The sequence below is a fragment of the Zosterops lateralis genome (genome assembly GCF_965231275.1).
Source record: "Zosterops lateralis genome assembly, chromosome: 6".
In the NCBI taxonomy this organism is placed as follows: Eukaryota; Metazoa; Chordata; class Aves; order Passeriformes; family Zosteropidae; genus Zosterops; species Zosterops lateralis.
The window spans coordinates 49,654,606-49,670,632 of NC_139761.1; the positions used below are offsets into that span (position 1 = coordinate 49,654,606).

At 37.5% G+C, this 16,027-nt stretch overlaps 1 protein-coding gene across 5 annotated transcripts in view; it reads left to right on the plus strand.

Annotated features, from left to right (window-relative positions):
- The window catches only part of PLEKHA7 (pleckstrin homology domain containing A7), a 160,563-nt gene that overhangs the window by 53,831 nt on the left and 90,705 nt on the right, over positions 1–16,027 (plus strand). Inside the window, exon 1 of one of the 5 annotated variants that reach the window (XM_083864063.1) lies at positions 12,706–13,124. The exons of the other annotated variants lie outside the window; for them this stretch is intronic. Within the exon in view, the coding sequence (XP_083720189.1) occupies positions 13,054–13,124 (71 nt within the window). The 5' untranslated portion in view covers positions 12,706–13,053. Of the gene's footprint in view, positions 1–12,705; positions 13,125–16,027 lie in introns of those variants that run through there. 5 annotated transcript variants of the gene reach the window in all.

The following is a 16,027-nucleotide window of genomic DNA, read 5'->3' on the forward strand; positions in this document are numbered from 1 at the left end:
TTAATTGGTGCTTCTTACAGAGTTACGTTTTCTATGCCAAAAGCGTAGACCTAATGAAAACTGTTCAGACAACCTCACAGGGCCTCTGAGTGTTTCTCTGTGCAGAAAATATGTTTAGCATATTGATACATCCTGTGTCTATTCAGTTTTAGATGATGTACCAGAGCTGGAAGACAGGTCCCCAGATCATCAGGCATCTTATGTGTCAACTTGTTCTCCTCTCTTCAAAGGCTATCACTATCATGGATCCCATGGTTTAACATTCCCATCTGTTAACTTACTATGGTAATTCTTTGGAAGTTCGGATATTGTGTCTCATTTTATACTTAATACTTCCTTTTTCATCATTAAAGACTAATCTGTCTCCCCTTCCATCCCTGTTGTTTAAGTGAGAAAACTGTTCAGGTGTACTAAAGTAACCATGAAGTAAAGTTGCAATCTTTTAGCTTTTCTAATCTAAATTTCTCTGTGGAAAGAGAGGTGGTCTTGTTTCATGTTTTTTTTGTGTGTTTTTTTTTTTTTTTCCTTTTTTTTTTTTTTTTTTCTTTTTAGTATTTTTCATCAACTATTCTCTTTTAGAATTTAAAATTAGCATGTAAAAAGTTGTATTTTTCTTGGCAATGAGACAGTTCTGGTTTTTGAGGAGTGGTGAAGATATGAAAGAGTATTTTCCCTGAAGCCAAAATAAAACTCAAAGCAGGTTGAAAAGTAATAGTTCCACTACGAATGGCCAAAATATCCTAGTCTTCTATGAAAAAAAAAAAAATCTGGTTTGCAGATGGCGGGATATGACCACAAGTTTTCATACTACAGACAGCTCCTAAATTCAGAAGGTGTTAAGGACAGTGGATGCAATTGGAAAATGGAGGAGAAAAAGAGTGAGTAACCAACATGGTGAAGTGGTGTCAGGGAAAACTGGGGGAATCTGGGAAGTGGTTGGTTAAATATCCGAAATAATTGGATAGAGCAGTCTAATCAACTCAACTGCTAAGCAATGTTTTTTAAACATCCCTACAGGCAAAACCCCCTTTCAGCCAAGGAGTGTAAGCATTGATTTTACTGGCAGCTCAGTGTGGAAAAGGCATTTTTGGTTGGTCCTGGAAAGCTGTTGGAAGAATGGGAGGGACACTGGGATTTCAGCAATTACGTGTAGCACTGCAGGAAGACACTCATCCCCTCCTGGCCCATGTAGTCTGTGGGAATGAACAATGTGGGAACTGGTGTCAGGTTAAGCCAGTAATTACTGCTGCATTTGTATGTAGTTGAAGAGTGAAAGTTTGTCAGCTCAGCTGAGAGGCAGCAGCTTCCTCCTGATGTTGGTTGTTTCTGGTCTAATGCACCCCTAGGAAGAGCTGTCTGGGACATGTTTGCTGGTGTACCATTATGTAAATGTTATTTCAAAGTAAAAGTAACTTACTGTCTAAATGACTGTCTAATATTATGATTTCAGATTAAAATATTCTGCAGTGAGCAGAGATCAATGTTATCTTTTTTAAACTTTGTGAGCACCTGCAATTAAATGTAAATTAATCAAAAACAAATGTTGAGTTAGGGTGGCTTGTCACTTACTTGCTAGATCTCATCTCTTGGTATATTTTAGTGGAGGTACTTCTGTAGCATTTACTCCTAGAACCACTTCTTTGCATGTATTTTCATATCTCATTTATAAGGTAAGTAAGGAGTAATTGGGTTATTTCCAAACTTTTGAAGTTTTTGATCCTGTGGTGATGAGGAAAATACAAGCTTAGGTAGAGGTTTTGTTTCTCACACGTATGTTTGGTGAACAGGAAAGGAAACAAAGCTTGCAGTTTCACAGATTTTTATTTGATTTTATCTTTTTTTATAATTGCATCCCTTAGTAAAATGGATATGGTAGTTTTGCCTTTTATTGTTTGTGTTGCATTCAGCAATGAAAGTAAAAGTCAAAGCAACTTGGTGACAAATGACAGCCTCCTTCTGCTCCCAAATGCAGGAAGAATTTCAATTGTGCATTTGTAACTGATGGGATTTTGACAAAGGCTTCTCTGTGTATTTGCAGCAAAACAAAACTCATATAAAATACATATGCTTTGATGTAAGTGGCAGGCAACGTGTTGAGTTTCTCAAAGACTGTGGTTTGTCTCATATTTAATTTTAAATTAACAGTGTTTTAGAGAAAATAAGGCAAGCACATCTCTTGCAACTAGATTTATTAGGGAGAGCTTTAAGGCAAATCTAATTGAAACAATGTGACCTACTTATATTAACATAACATGCTAGGTAATTGTTTTCACACAGCGTATTGTTGAGACAAAATTTAGTTACCAAGAGCAGTAACAGTGAGTTTTCTGATTGGTTCGTGTGGAAGTTTGTAACAGGAAAATTTTAAACTTACTGAAGCACTTAAGCCAGAAGTCATTTTGTATTTCAAAGGCAGTTTTAAAATAAAACATAATAATTCCCGATAATTTAGTTGCTTTGAAGTAGGAGTCATGGAACATGTCACTGCTCTTTTAATAAATTTCATACCTCACCCAGGTGCAGAGATTTTTAATTCATACATCTGAGGAGAAATTTACAGGTTTAATCCTCCCATCCATAAAGTGCTCCAATTTTATAAGCATTTCCATTAGAATCATGTGTACAATGACTGTTTGTGTTTTGCTTCAACTAATTAATCAGAGTAGGGGTATTTTCCTGAAAGAATATATTTAATTTGGCTTTACAGAACAAGCTGATTAACTTGTTCTAGATGGGAGGAAACCCAGAAGGTGGTTGTCTGTAGACTTAACTCTGCAAAGCTGCTGTGATCTCTACCACAGAAGTTGTGTGGCCAGGAAAAAATGCTGAGAGCTAATTCAAATGATGCATCATTTAAACATCTGTTTTCTGGTTTTTAGGAATCACCTGGAATATAATATCATAATTATGGTTTCTCGATGTATCTTGATTTAAATTTATTGCCTTTATCTCAAAACACATGAAAGAAGGATGGCACTGAGTGGATGTGGTCATGGCAGGGCCACATGTAACTCACATCAGTTACATAAATCAAGTTAATTCTGATTTGTTTCACTCAAGCCAGTCTGAAGCCCTGAAGCCAATTTGGAGACCATTTTTGGTCCTTTTCCTCTGTGTGGCTGACCTGTTGGGAGGAAATGATGGCAATGTAGGCGGTGTTCTGCTCTAATCTTCTTCCCTCCCCTTGCTTTCTTTCCCTGGGCAGAAAGAGAGCAGTGAAGGCATTAATGAATTTTTTCCCAGCTAATAGGGAGAGTGCAAGCATGGTCCTTTTTAATGACTATGCTTCACTTTTGAATGCTTATGAGTGCTTCAGGCTTAATTATGAGGACTCTTAATGGCTGACTGGAACTGATGGGTCTGCAAACAGTATTATGAAAAGGTATGTATCAATGCTCAGTCCTTGCAAAAAAACCCCAAACAACTTGTAATGTTTCATTTGAAACTGTATTTTTTGCCTGTGTGCTGTGTGCTAAATACCTGAGGTTATATGAGGATTTTGTACTGGTGTCTTGCTAAACCCTTTTGAGTTTTCCGTCCTGAAACTCTAAATATGCACTGTTTACTTAATGGCGTGTTTTGCAAAGTTTGCTTTGTGATTAGAATACCTGTCTGAAGGTTGGGCACGATTATCTTCAATTATTAGGGCACTGAATGTCAGATATTCCTGCCTTTCTCTCAGCAGTTACATTCCAGATTTCTGAAAAATCCTGGTTGTTTCTTGGTCTTCGTAGACTTAGCCTTCAAACTGATGATTAATTCTTACCAAGGAAAATAAGTATTTGAATGCTTTCCAAAGCATTTAAACAGATTTTATTATGAGGGAGGAAGAATGGAAGTATTTCTAATATCTTCTGGAGTAATGAAGTTGCTGTAGCAACCTAAAGCTTAGTTGCAAATCAAATCATGCCTTACCTTGGCTTTTTCTTACGATGCTGAGTCATAGGTTTGGTTGTCCAAGTTTGAGTCTATATCCTTCACCTTTTTATCCTTGTTCTTATGGGGAGGAAAAAAATAAAGCCCTTCTCTTTTGACAAAGCACCTGAGGTTAGGTGGTCAGATGTTGTAAACATGAATCATTTCACAGGCTTCAGAAGATTAATTGAAATATAATTAGTAATTTTTGTGTGTGTGTGTAAGTCAGTGTACATTTTAAGGGATGTACTGTTTTGCATAGAAATGCGTTTTCTGTCCTTGAAAGCATATGGTCCCTATTTGCTGTGGCAACCTGTGTGTTGCCATTCCTGATACTTTTGGTGTTTCTTTTTTGTTGTTTTTTTTTTTTTTTTTTTTTTTTTTTCAAATATCATTGTTCTTTTAGAATTCTGTGCAATCTGTTCAGTTCTTAATGGTGTGACTGTGGGTCAGACATGCAGTGTATAATATCATGGTTAGGTTTAATTTCTTCCACTTCAATATTGGGGATAATATAGAAATAATAAGCATGTAACAGATTCCTCTGTAAGAGATGTAAAGAATTCTTTGGCACTGTTTTTTTCTGAGATTAATGTAGATTAATATGGAAGAATATGCCAAAAGTAATTAAAGTTTGTACACCAACACAGAAGAGTTTCAGTGGTTCACTGCTTAAAAATGCTAGTATGAAATATTTACATTTCAGAGAAGAGATTTAATAATACTTTAGTTTGTAGTCCTGAATTGTCATTTAGTGGCACACGAATTGACTTAAAAAATAAAAATTTTGCTATGCAAAATAATTTTCTTAAGTGCAAATACGAGTATAATAAAAAGTGCCATCTGTCTAATTAAGCAAATTAAATATTTCTTCAGGGAGGATGGGAAGACATAAAATTGATTAAGACTGTTTATTCAATGTTTCTGTCTTTTAACAAAAGAAAACTCACCCTTTTTAGTAGTCCAGGTGTGCCTGTGGGGACGAATATGTAAAATCCCATAGATGTAATCCAGGAATGGATGGATATGCTGTTTCATTTTTTTTAATGCACAGATTATAATATATAATACATATAATATATAGATTATATAATAGGTTGATAATTATAAGAAAACTTCAACTGATTTAAACAGGGAGTTTAAAACTACACTTCTCTGTAGTTTTAGGAATGAATGTGGTATTTCCCTGAGTGTGAACTTTTATTTATTTCACCCTTATGACCTTCAACTGGTTTTAATATGCTGGTGTTGATGCTAAAAATATTTTATCAAGAATATTTCAGATTACTTGTAACAGTGGTAATAACTGAATGCAAGCCAGCTCTAGTGTAGAAGCCTTAATTAGGAAAGCTTATTTGGGAAGTGGTTTCATTTATCACTCTGACCCTCAGGAGTTTGTACACCCCAGAGTTTCTTTTTACTTTTGTTCTTCGGTGGCATGTTGAATTATACAAAATGCCAACTTAAAAGTGAGGTGACAGTGCAATGTTTGCCCCTGCTTGTAACACTTTTCTGTCACCTGATAGGTGGTTTGCACCATTTGCAAGGTATTGTAGTTACAGTTTACTTGCTGAATTTTGAATAGGTTATTATTACAGATAAAAAATTATCAGGGATGTTAAACTAAAATATATCTTGGTTAAAAAGCACACTGTGTGATGGCCTGCTTGTGCAGAAGACTTTGATTTATTCTGAACCTCAAAATTAGACTCCCTGTCTGTATTTGCAATCCTACAAGAAGTATATTATTTACTCTAGAGCTTCATCAAGGGGCCAGTAAGCTAAATGCCATTAAATAGGCATCTGTTTAGTTTGAATTAATAAACTCTATCTGTGGAGAGAGAAATTTACTATGTTCTGGTAGCTCACACAAGTTAATATTTGTGTCATGATAGAAAGTAACCTTGCTCTCTAAATTCAAAGTAATTTAAATATTTGCATATAATATCAGCATTCTGACTTCTACATATGTTTGCAGTGACTATTCCAATTAAGTCACTTCAGTCCAATTTACTTGCATGCATGCTTAGTAGTTATGCAATACTAGATTTCCTGTTTGTTTTAGCAAAAGTTAGTTCCTTTAAAGTTTATTTGGCTGACTCAGAGTTTTGGTGTATGGGGTGGTGGTGGTTTTTTTTGTTTGGGTTTTTTTTTTTTTTAATTTTTTTTATTCAATCGTTTTAGTTTTCTGTTGAATATTTAATATTTTCAGGTCACTTGACAGGAAGTATTTGTCTCTATCCAGTATAATTCATTTTTTAAATAGAATAAAGTAGCTTAATCCCATTTCTGGCTTTGCGTATTTATTTTTTTTCTCTATATATAATAATGTAATGTCTTCATGAATGCCCTTTTTCTGGTTTTCATAAAAGTAATTTCAGATGTAAGAATATGTAATTATTTCATACAGTGAGAGACTGCAATTTGATTCTCACATTATCTTTGAGCTGAAATGTGTAATACCTGCCGATTCCACAGTGCACAAGATTTATACTCCTGTATTTACAAATGCAGTAAGCAGAAAATAGAACTGTCACTCTGGAATGGTCTCTGTAGAAGGTACAGGTGTTAAAAATCTTTGTTGTGTAGAGTGGATCTCCTGTTTTCCTGGAAGAGCAGTTTCTCCCTTGCTGGTAATGACGGTGTGGCCGGGTGCTGTTTGTTCTGTTCCCTGGATAAAGGTCATGGGGATGGTAGAGAGTGAACGTGGTGGTTGAGGGAAATGTTTCCTTCTAGTGAAGGTGAGATCATCCCCCAAAGTTTACCTGGGTTAGAATTCAAGGATATGCAGTACAGGCTGTTTGATGTGCTCAGGTACAGAATAACTAATGTCTGTGTGCCTCAGACTATCACCAGTGATCAAGTGAATCCTGGAGGTTAGTTTCCAGTTGTAGGTTTCTTGAGGCTAATTGTTTCAGCTGGAATTGCACTTGTAGAGGAGGGCAAGGCTGTAAGCAGGGTCCTTCACCCTTCTTGTCTTGGTCATGGTCAATGGCTTTATGTCTGTGTAGTTTCATGACTTGCGGGAGGTTAATTTACAGCTCAGGTATTCCTCCCCTGCCCTAGAAGACATCCTGATGTTTTACTGCTGACAAGACTTCTTCTTGTTCCTTCTGCAGATTGTTACAGGCTGGTTCAGACAGCTGCAGGGCAGAATGGCCTGGTTGAGAACACAGCACCTGGTTACACAGCAACCCTATTGTGGCTTTGGGTGTGCAGGCAGGAGGGTTCACTGCTCTAGTCCAACAGGACGGGGTTATCTCTCTACCAGGCAGGGTGCCAGCCATGTTCAGTTACTCATGAATCAATTGGGAACCTTTGGCCACTGTGAAGAGTTGTTTAGTTGCTGCCTGAACACTTGCTAAACAGTAAAGAAACATGCATGCAATATGCAGTCTGACATCTAGGTCCAGTTTGAAGTTTATTAATCTCACTTCTAGTGCATGATTTTTTCCTATGTTTGGTATCACACAATATGTGTGAGAGCCATTGAGAATTTTGAGAATTCATGGCTGGCTGCTGAAACATCTGGTGGTAAAAGTTACCTAAAGCTGCAGAGTAACTGAAATCAGTGATGATGGCTGTATTCACGTGCAAAGCCTGAAGAAGGGTGCTGTCTCTTGAGCACCCAGAGCAGAGTAAAAGGAATGGAGGCTTCAGCTATGGATAAATGTAGAGTGCCAACATGCAGGAAGAGTGAAAAAAGGAAAAAGGGAGGTGTGTCATCTCTGGTTTGGGCACAAAGGCTGTTATGGTATGCTTTGAGTATTAATGGCAATGTGGCGATAGTGCTTGAATGGTGAGTTTTGATTTGCTGTATTCCTGGAATGTGTCAGGCCACTGGAGGCTGTGCAGGCTGTCCCGTGACTCGTGGTGGCTGAATGGCTTTTGGGTAGTGCTGCTTAGGTGGCCTTGCAAATCAAGGTGATGCTGTTGGACTCTGAACACCTTTACAGCCTTTCTAGTAAAGTAGCTAAGAGCAGTTTTATGTTTGGCTTAAAAATAAATCTTGTTTAGATAAGACTTTAATATCTTCTTCCCTCTTATTCCAGATAGGAGAAAAAAAAAAGTTAAAAATATGATTTCTTAATCCAAGTAAGAATGTCTGTAAGGACTAAGGTAGCAAGCGGACATGTAAGTCTAGTAACTCCACTATGAATTCTCAGACATTTAGATAAAGTTCTAGACCTTTTTTCAGATACAGGAATTATTGGTCTCTGCAGCTTTCTGAAAGGAAGCTGTAGTCAGGTGGGGACTGGTTTCTTCTCCCAGGAATCCAGTGACAGGACGACAGGAAATGGCTTCAAGCTGCACCGGAGGAGGTTCAGATGGGACATCGGGGAGAATTTTTTCCCTGAGAGGGTTGTCAGCAATTGAAACAGACTACCCAGGGAAGTGGTAGTCACCATCCCTGGGGGTGTTAAAAAACAGCTGGACGTGGCACTGAGTATCATGGGTTAGTTGACAAGGTGGTGTTTGTTCACAGGTTGAGCTGACTACTCTTGGAGGCCTTCTCCAACCTTAATGATTCTGTGGTTCTATGGCCTTAAGATAAAGCTTCTGGATGCAGAAATGTGTCCTTACCTAAAATATAATCTACTACTATGTCTTCCTGTTACTTTTACTTCACTCTTCCTCGAAGGACAACTCCTTAATGGAAATAAATTCCTTAAATTTCAGATACTTTATACTTCAAGGCTCTTACTATTTCTGTTTTATGGAGTTCCATCAGTCTTGTCAGCCTGTGTGATTGCAGGGAGGAGTGAGTTGACATTTTACCATGCAAAGGATGTCTTCATCTTTTGCTTTCCTTTCTTCCTGTGAGGGTAGTGAGACACTGGCACAGGCTGCCCAAAGAAGCTGTGAATGCCTCATCCCTGGAAGTGTTCAACACCAGGCTGGATGGGGTTGTGGGAAGCCTGATCTAGTGGAACATGTCCTTGCCCATGGCAGGGTGTTGATCTTTAAGGTCTCTTCCAATCCAAGACATTCTATGTGAAATCTCCTTTTGGAGGAGTTTTGAATTTGCAATTGGGCCCCGTGTTAGCCCGTGAAAGGTTGGGTAGGTCAGATGAGAAAATACTGAGGAAATTAAACAAGAAAAGGGAAGAAAAAGAGATTGACACTTTCCTTGGTATCCACATGAGAGATTTGAACTCTACTAGTTATTAACACTTACTAGCACAAGAAACATTTAGTTGAGCTGTTTGACCAGCAAGTTTAGGAGTTCAGCAGAGATTATGCATTGTCATTGAACCAACTAGTCAGTCTCAGGGAAGAGTGACGTCCGTTGGCAGTGAGGTTAGATGGATTTCTCACAAGGTACTGGTGTTGTTTATAAGTCCTCTTTCCTTCCAGCCTCCACTTCTGGGTTGTTTGGGTTTTGGGAATTTGTTTGTTTTTCTCTATATAAATATCCAGTTAGTCTTTAACTCTGGATGCGTTTTGCATTTCCAGCGATAGTGTCTTTTTTTAATTTGCAAATTTACCACTATTCTTTAGTGTTGTTGAATATTTCTTTATTTTTGTGTTTCGTACAGAAAGGAGGAAAAGACTTTCTGTTATCTAAATACTAGTACTAGTACCCAAGTACATCTAAGTACTGCTTATTATATTGAATATCCTTGTAATATTTTCTTTATGAATATTGTTATTTTCAAAATGCAAAATGTAATTTTATTTTACATTTTTGTTCTAATTCACTGTCTAATTTATTAGACACTAATACCGCATGCAGTGAAGATATAAAATATAACACTTTAGATCGGAGTAAATTACTAATTTATTGTATTGATGTTACAATAATTTTTGCATGACACTTCATTCTATTTTTGTGAATACTCAACATTTTATATACATTTTGATATACAATCACATAATTGTCTACAGAATGCCTGCTCTCAGTTCCAGACTTGATGAAATTGATTGTTAGTTATAAGGTTAGTTTCTATTTCTTCTTCAGCCTGACTTGGATTTAAAGAAAATTTCCATTAGTTTACCAAGGATGCTACTTGTTTGAAATAACTGAAAGTGGCCATGAATTTGTTCTTCTCCAGTCTTTCAGCCTGTGCTTGCTTTTTGAACTGCAGTTAGATCTCAGTTAAGTGTTTCATACCTTTTCAAGTAGCAGCATTAAATGCTCCAACAGGTCACTTCCTTCAGTACTAAGGTCACTGTAAATTCTGGAGCACACAGTACTTGCGTCTCAAACTTATTTTCTTGGTTTAATTTTGTTCCAGCAGAGTAATAAGTGTTACATGGCATGCTGTGCCAAACAATCCTAAGGTGGTTATTTTTAAGTGAGCTCGTTGGCTCTGAAACAAGGAAGCAAATTTCCAAAAGATGTGACTACAGTTGGAATGAAACCTGCTTGTCTCTTTCAGTGGAGGTGGTGTTTGGCAAGTTAGGTCTGGATCCCAAAAGTAGTTGTGTTCTGCAATCCAGCCTGCTTGTGGAACTAAATAGAAGGCCACTTGTTAACTGTTGGGTTTCATTGTGGGGAGGCTTTCTCTTTGGTCCTAATCAGATTTTCTCTTTCCCTTTTCTCTGTTTTAAGCCACACTTTCCCTTTCTGTTTTCAAATGACTGAAGTAGTGTGATGCCTACCAGTGAAGGATTTTGCTTCTGTAAAAATCATCCTAAATACAGTTTTTGTCTGCCTATTGTCATCTCACTTATCCCCATCTTTAAATGCTGTGGAATCCTGTCCACCCATTTAAAAATTGCACTTTCCACGATGTTTTAAAATTTAAATGGCTTTTATATTTAAATTGGAATTTCAGAGCAATAATGCTTCTGTTGTGTTAGAGCTAGGAGCAGGAGACAGGAAAAAAAACTCTATTCTGAATATTCCCACACATCTTTTCCCTCAAACGCTACAGCTGTTTTATCCCTTCATAAATCTTTAATCAGAGAATTTATTTCAATACTTAATTACAAAAAAAAAAATTAACCTCACATCATTCCTTTGCTGTCAGGCAGTATTTTCCTTATTATGTGGATAAGCTAAGCATTAAGGGACTATGTGATTTTTGCAAAATGTCATGGCAAGCCACTGGCAACCTCTAAGACTCCTAATTTATAAACCTGTAATCTGCCAGTTTGACACTAACATTCTTTTTCAACTGGCAAATCCAATGGAAAAAGTCTCAATCCCAACTGGGACTAGGAGGAGTTATTCTGAGATGAGAGTTACTGCATAAATGTGCTAATGCTGCCATTATCAGTGTGGAGAAGACACCGAATAGAAGATGGGTAAATACACACAATAAGAGTGTTTCAGGGGTGGGCACACAAGGGGACTCCTCAGGGCCAACCCCAGCAGTGCAGAGGCATCACTGCCACGTCCCTCAGCAGCTGTGGCCATGGGAATGAAAGTTACCAGTATTTTTCCTAACATTCCTGATTAGGCAAAGAGGACTCAGACAAGTTTAGTAGAGTTTTCTCTTCCTCTCACATGCACACAAATTTCTTTGGTGTTCCCCCAGTGTTTTTTGAGAGTTGTTGAGTTTTCAGAGTGAGTGCTCCGTACTGAACACGAGGGAGGTGATGCTTTTTCAAGTCTGTCTGTAAAATTTCAGCTGATACCACAACATTATTTGTGCTTGATTTGCCTTTTCAGGCTCTCTCTTTACAGCCAGGAGAGACATAAACATTTATGCAAAATTACATACCCAGAAGCTTCTTTGTTTTTCCAGACATATCAGTTGTGCAAATAAAAAAACCTCACCATAACTTTTTTGGGCAGACTGTGCCCTCTTTGTTATCCTGGTACTTTTATAGGATTTAAGGATTGGAGCCCTATGCAGTGACCTATGTCTTTTAAGTCAGACTTTAAAAGGTACCTAGGATAGTTTTGTACCATTTTTCTTATGATGGAAATGTCGGTTATAAACTTGGGATAAACCAGGTGAAACTGATTTGGAGTTTGGAATTGGAAAGTATTCCAAAACTGATTTGGAATTCAGAAGATATTCTTTTTCCAAAACTGAGACAAAATAGTATAAAAGTAAATAGTGTGTCATGGGGCAGAGGTATCAAACTCAACATTTTAATGTTTTCCAGTGCAGCTAGCATAGGTAATGAAATAATTAAAGAATCTCTTTTATTTAAAATTTTGCTTAAATTAAGGAAATCTATGTGTGAGGGCACTGTACACCTTAAGAGCAGTGTAGGTAGATAATCATTTAAGTCTATTTGACATTAGTCATGCCACTGGGCAATACTGTGACTACTCACATGTTTTCCTGCTTTCCAGTAGTCTTTTTTTCTCTTGAGGAAAGGCATGCCCAAGTAACTTTAATGTAACTTACCATTGTACTGTATATCAAAAGAAACATTGCTTTTGAAATTTCTTTGATTTAAGCAGTAGTAAAATACTGCAGGAAGGCATGCACATAATTTTATATCTACATGCAGGAGCTTAAATAGTGTGTTTTAAGATTCCATCTCCTCTCCTTCCCTCCTGCTTTTCCCATAGTTGGGGGTGTAGCATTAGAGGATCCTTCCTAAGCAGGGGAAAAGCTCAGTATGATTTCTCATTGCTACCGTGGTGTGCAGTGCAATCCGATCTCGCTTACAAAACAATAGCATGCAGCGTGCAGAAATGTTCAGATGACGTTTTTGTCACCAAGTTCAAGGTCACGGAAGGAGGAAATCCTTGTGAAAGGGGCTGGAAACGATGTTTCACCTGCAGTGGCTGCTCATTAAGCGGCCGGTCGGTCGGAGGGATTTGCGGCATTGGCAATAAGTTGTGCTGGTGGCTGGCTGCCTGCCAGAGCAGGGCTGCTGTTCCAGGCAGCAGGTCCCTGCCTGAAAGGCGCTCTGCTCGCTACAAAGAATGCGGTGCAGGGCTCTCTGTCGAGCCAAAACCCACGGGCTGCCCTTGCCTCGCGATGGCGTGTTTATGATTTTGTAGTATGTGATGTCATGAAGGGTGTTGGCTTTTAGGAATTTCACTACTGAGGAAGCAGTTTGAAATGCAGGCAGAATCCTCGAGACCTTCCAGCGTGCACTTGGTTTCTCTTTAGTTAGCTCTGAACAAAGGTACTGATGGATACGTGCCTACGTGTTTCTTTTGGTAAGGAATTAACATATGGAATATAGAAGAGGTTTAAGTGGATACAATACCTGAAGGCGATGTCGAGCCAGCCTGGATTTTCAAACTCTCTTCCTCTACCGGGATATCCATTCTACCAGGTGTCATGCAGGTATATTGTGCTTTAAGTTTTACCTTTTAATGCAGTTGCATTTAGAGCTGTAGCATGATGAGTGTGTTAACTGATTTTTTTCCCCCTATTTCTTTGTTCTCAGAAAAAAAAAAAAAGAAATTGGAGGGTTAAGAAACTGAAAACCATAAATACTATTTTAGAATGCTATGTGGCTGACCTTATAGTTAAGTTCACTTTTATTTGAAGCAAATATTTTTATTTATAAGCATACTAAATATTTTCAGAGTTTTTCTAACTGGAAAAACGAAGTTGTAACCTTGGAGATTTTTTTAAGTGAGTTATGTATTCAGATATTTCTGTCATTTATTAGGTTCCAGATATCTACGGTGTTGAGAAAAGGAAGTGATATAGATTTCTAAAACATTAATGGTTTAAAGTCTTTTCATGTACAATTACATAAGGTAAATAAACAGAAGTACTTACTGACATTTTGCTTCTAAGACAATTCATACAAAACTTGCACATGTGAATTGGTTATAAATACCAGTGTTGTGGTAAAGCTAAATTGTACAGGCTTCTTATTTTATCTTTTTAACTCAACAGTCCTGTTTTATTGATAATCCTTCCTTCTGAAAGTGCTGTATAACAGTTTTCTAGTGAATGGGCTGCATCCTAACCATGAAATTACTCTTCCTGCTGTAGAAGACTGTAATATTGCATAATAATTAGAGGGAATGTGTTACAGTAGTTCTGTGGCTGAAAGAGCTCAGGTTTCTGGCACACCTTAATACAGGAATGTAATCCCTGTTTATTGTGTCTAAATCTAAAGTCCCTGCAACAATAACAGAGGGAGGGGAAAATGGGAGTTAGAACAGGAGTTTTGTGCTATTACTCATCTTTCAGTGAGACATATGAAGAGAAGGATAAGAGAATAAGTTGATTATTAACATACTCAGACCTGGAGAATGAATCTGACAATCTCCATGAACTGCAGCAGAGACAGTGGTATGGGTTAGTTTGGTAAGACTGCAGTGATAGTCATTTGTGAGTAGAAACAAGAGTGATTCTGCACAGAGTTGATTTAAATACTTTAAAAATGTGTTTCTTGAAATAAATTCAGGTATTTGTGTCTCTGTAGCACTACTGGGGCTGTCTGCTCAAGGGTACCAGAGTTAGCCCTTGAGAGGTCAGTCACGTGGTTGGTTGTCCTTTGGCCTGACTTTAATGGATGCTGGAGTTCAGTAACCTTCCTCTTTTTTTTTTTTTTTTTTTTACTGGACCTTTTTTTGTGACAAAAGGCATGAATAAGCTGGAGATTAGACAACAGAAATTCAGTAAATGGCAGCTGATGTGAGAACCTTCTCTTCCCACTCATGTGTTAGGTGCTTAGTCAAAGTCACAGCTTTTCACTCCTGCTCCTTAATATCAGAATGCCCAGAACCACAGCCCAACGCCCAAGTTTCCACAGTGACCTTTTGGATAAGAATGAAGGTCTCATTCTAAGAGACCCAAAAAATCTGTCTGGGTTCTAAGTCCTCTGTTGTAAAAAGAGAGAGATTAAAGTTCCTGAACTTTTGTACCCCTGTTGCTTATCTGCATTTTGGTTTTAATTCTCTCCTTTCTGTTTCTTACATGGTTTTAAATAGTTATTCAGCATTTCAATGAAGTCTGTGTTTAATAATTTGCAGATAAGATAATTAGTTTCTGTTATATGCAACTGAGCTTATTAAGATCCTGCTTTATGTGTGTAAAATTGGGTGGACTTACTTCCTTTAATGACTAAGTCATTCTGACTTTGCAACTCTGTTTCAGTACCTAAAAAGAGAAGTTCCTTACATTGTCTACAACCACTGATAACTGTAAAATGTAAAATCAGTATTCCTGCAGTCCTTTTGGAGCTCATCCTCGGTGCAGAGTTTTTCTTTCAGAATAGTAATATATATCCATTTTTGCTTGGGAAGTAATGTACCTTACAGAGACAGGGCTGAATTGGAGTCTCCAATGCACTCTACCTGTCATAGTCTGGTGAGTGAACTTTCCCCAGTAAATAAATAGGCAGTGGGACTGCTGTTTATCATAATTGGTTTGTGATCATGATTGGTTTGTGATCTCTAGTGGGAAGGTTAGTGTACATTATGCTAAACTTGTATATTGACAGAGACATTAAATCTACTGTGGCTTGGTACTGAGATGGCATTAAAGTCCTGAACAGAGTTCAGGAAAAGCTCTCTCTCTTCAGGAAGCTTTTTCTCCTTTTTTTTGTAGATAAAATTAATTCTCTACAGATCAGAGTTGTCATTGGGATTGCTTAGTATTCAGAATGGATTGTGCTTTCTGTTGCCCATAAAGAATAATAGTTTTGGAATTATATTTTTGTAGAAGTGTGGATGAAGTATTGATGGTAGCCTGTTCTGGAGGAATGCACAGTCAGTGCTTTGTTCCTTTACGGTTTTCTAAGATTGCTCGGGGCATTGTTTATCTTGGAGGTGACCAACATCCTGTCTCCAAAACTGGGTCACTCAGGGTAGCATAGCCTGTGGATTATGGCATTGCATAAACAAGAGTTCAGCTCGGGGACAGTGTTTTTTGAGCCATATTGTAATTCATTTTTGGTATCAAAGTAATGCAAACTGGTGTTTCTTGCTTTTCCATATTTGAGCAAAATATAGATATTAATATAATTTAGTTTGTGTGATTATGTGATTAAAAAAAACTTCCTTTTTTCTTTTATAAGGGTACAATAAAGGAGATCTGATCTAGACATTAACTGTAGAAAATGCCCCATGTGATTGAAAAACACTTGGAGTAATTTATCATCTTGTTCTATTACAGGTTTGCTATTTGACATAGAAATTCAGAGAAAATATGGCTACCTATAATTCATCTGCTTCAAGATAGGTAGCAGCAAATGTAGAATTTGTTGCTAAAATTTAAATGGCAGC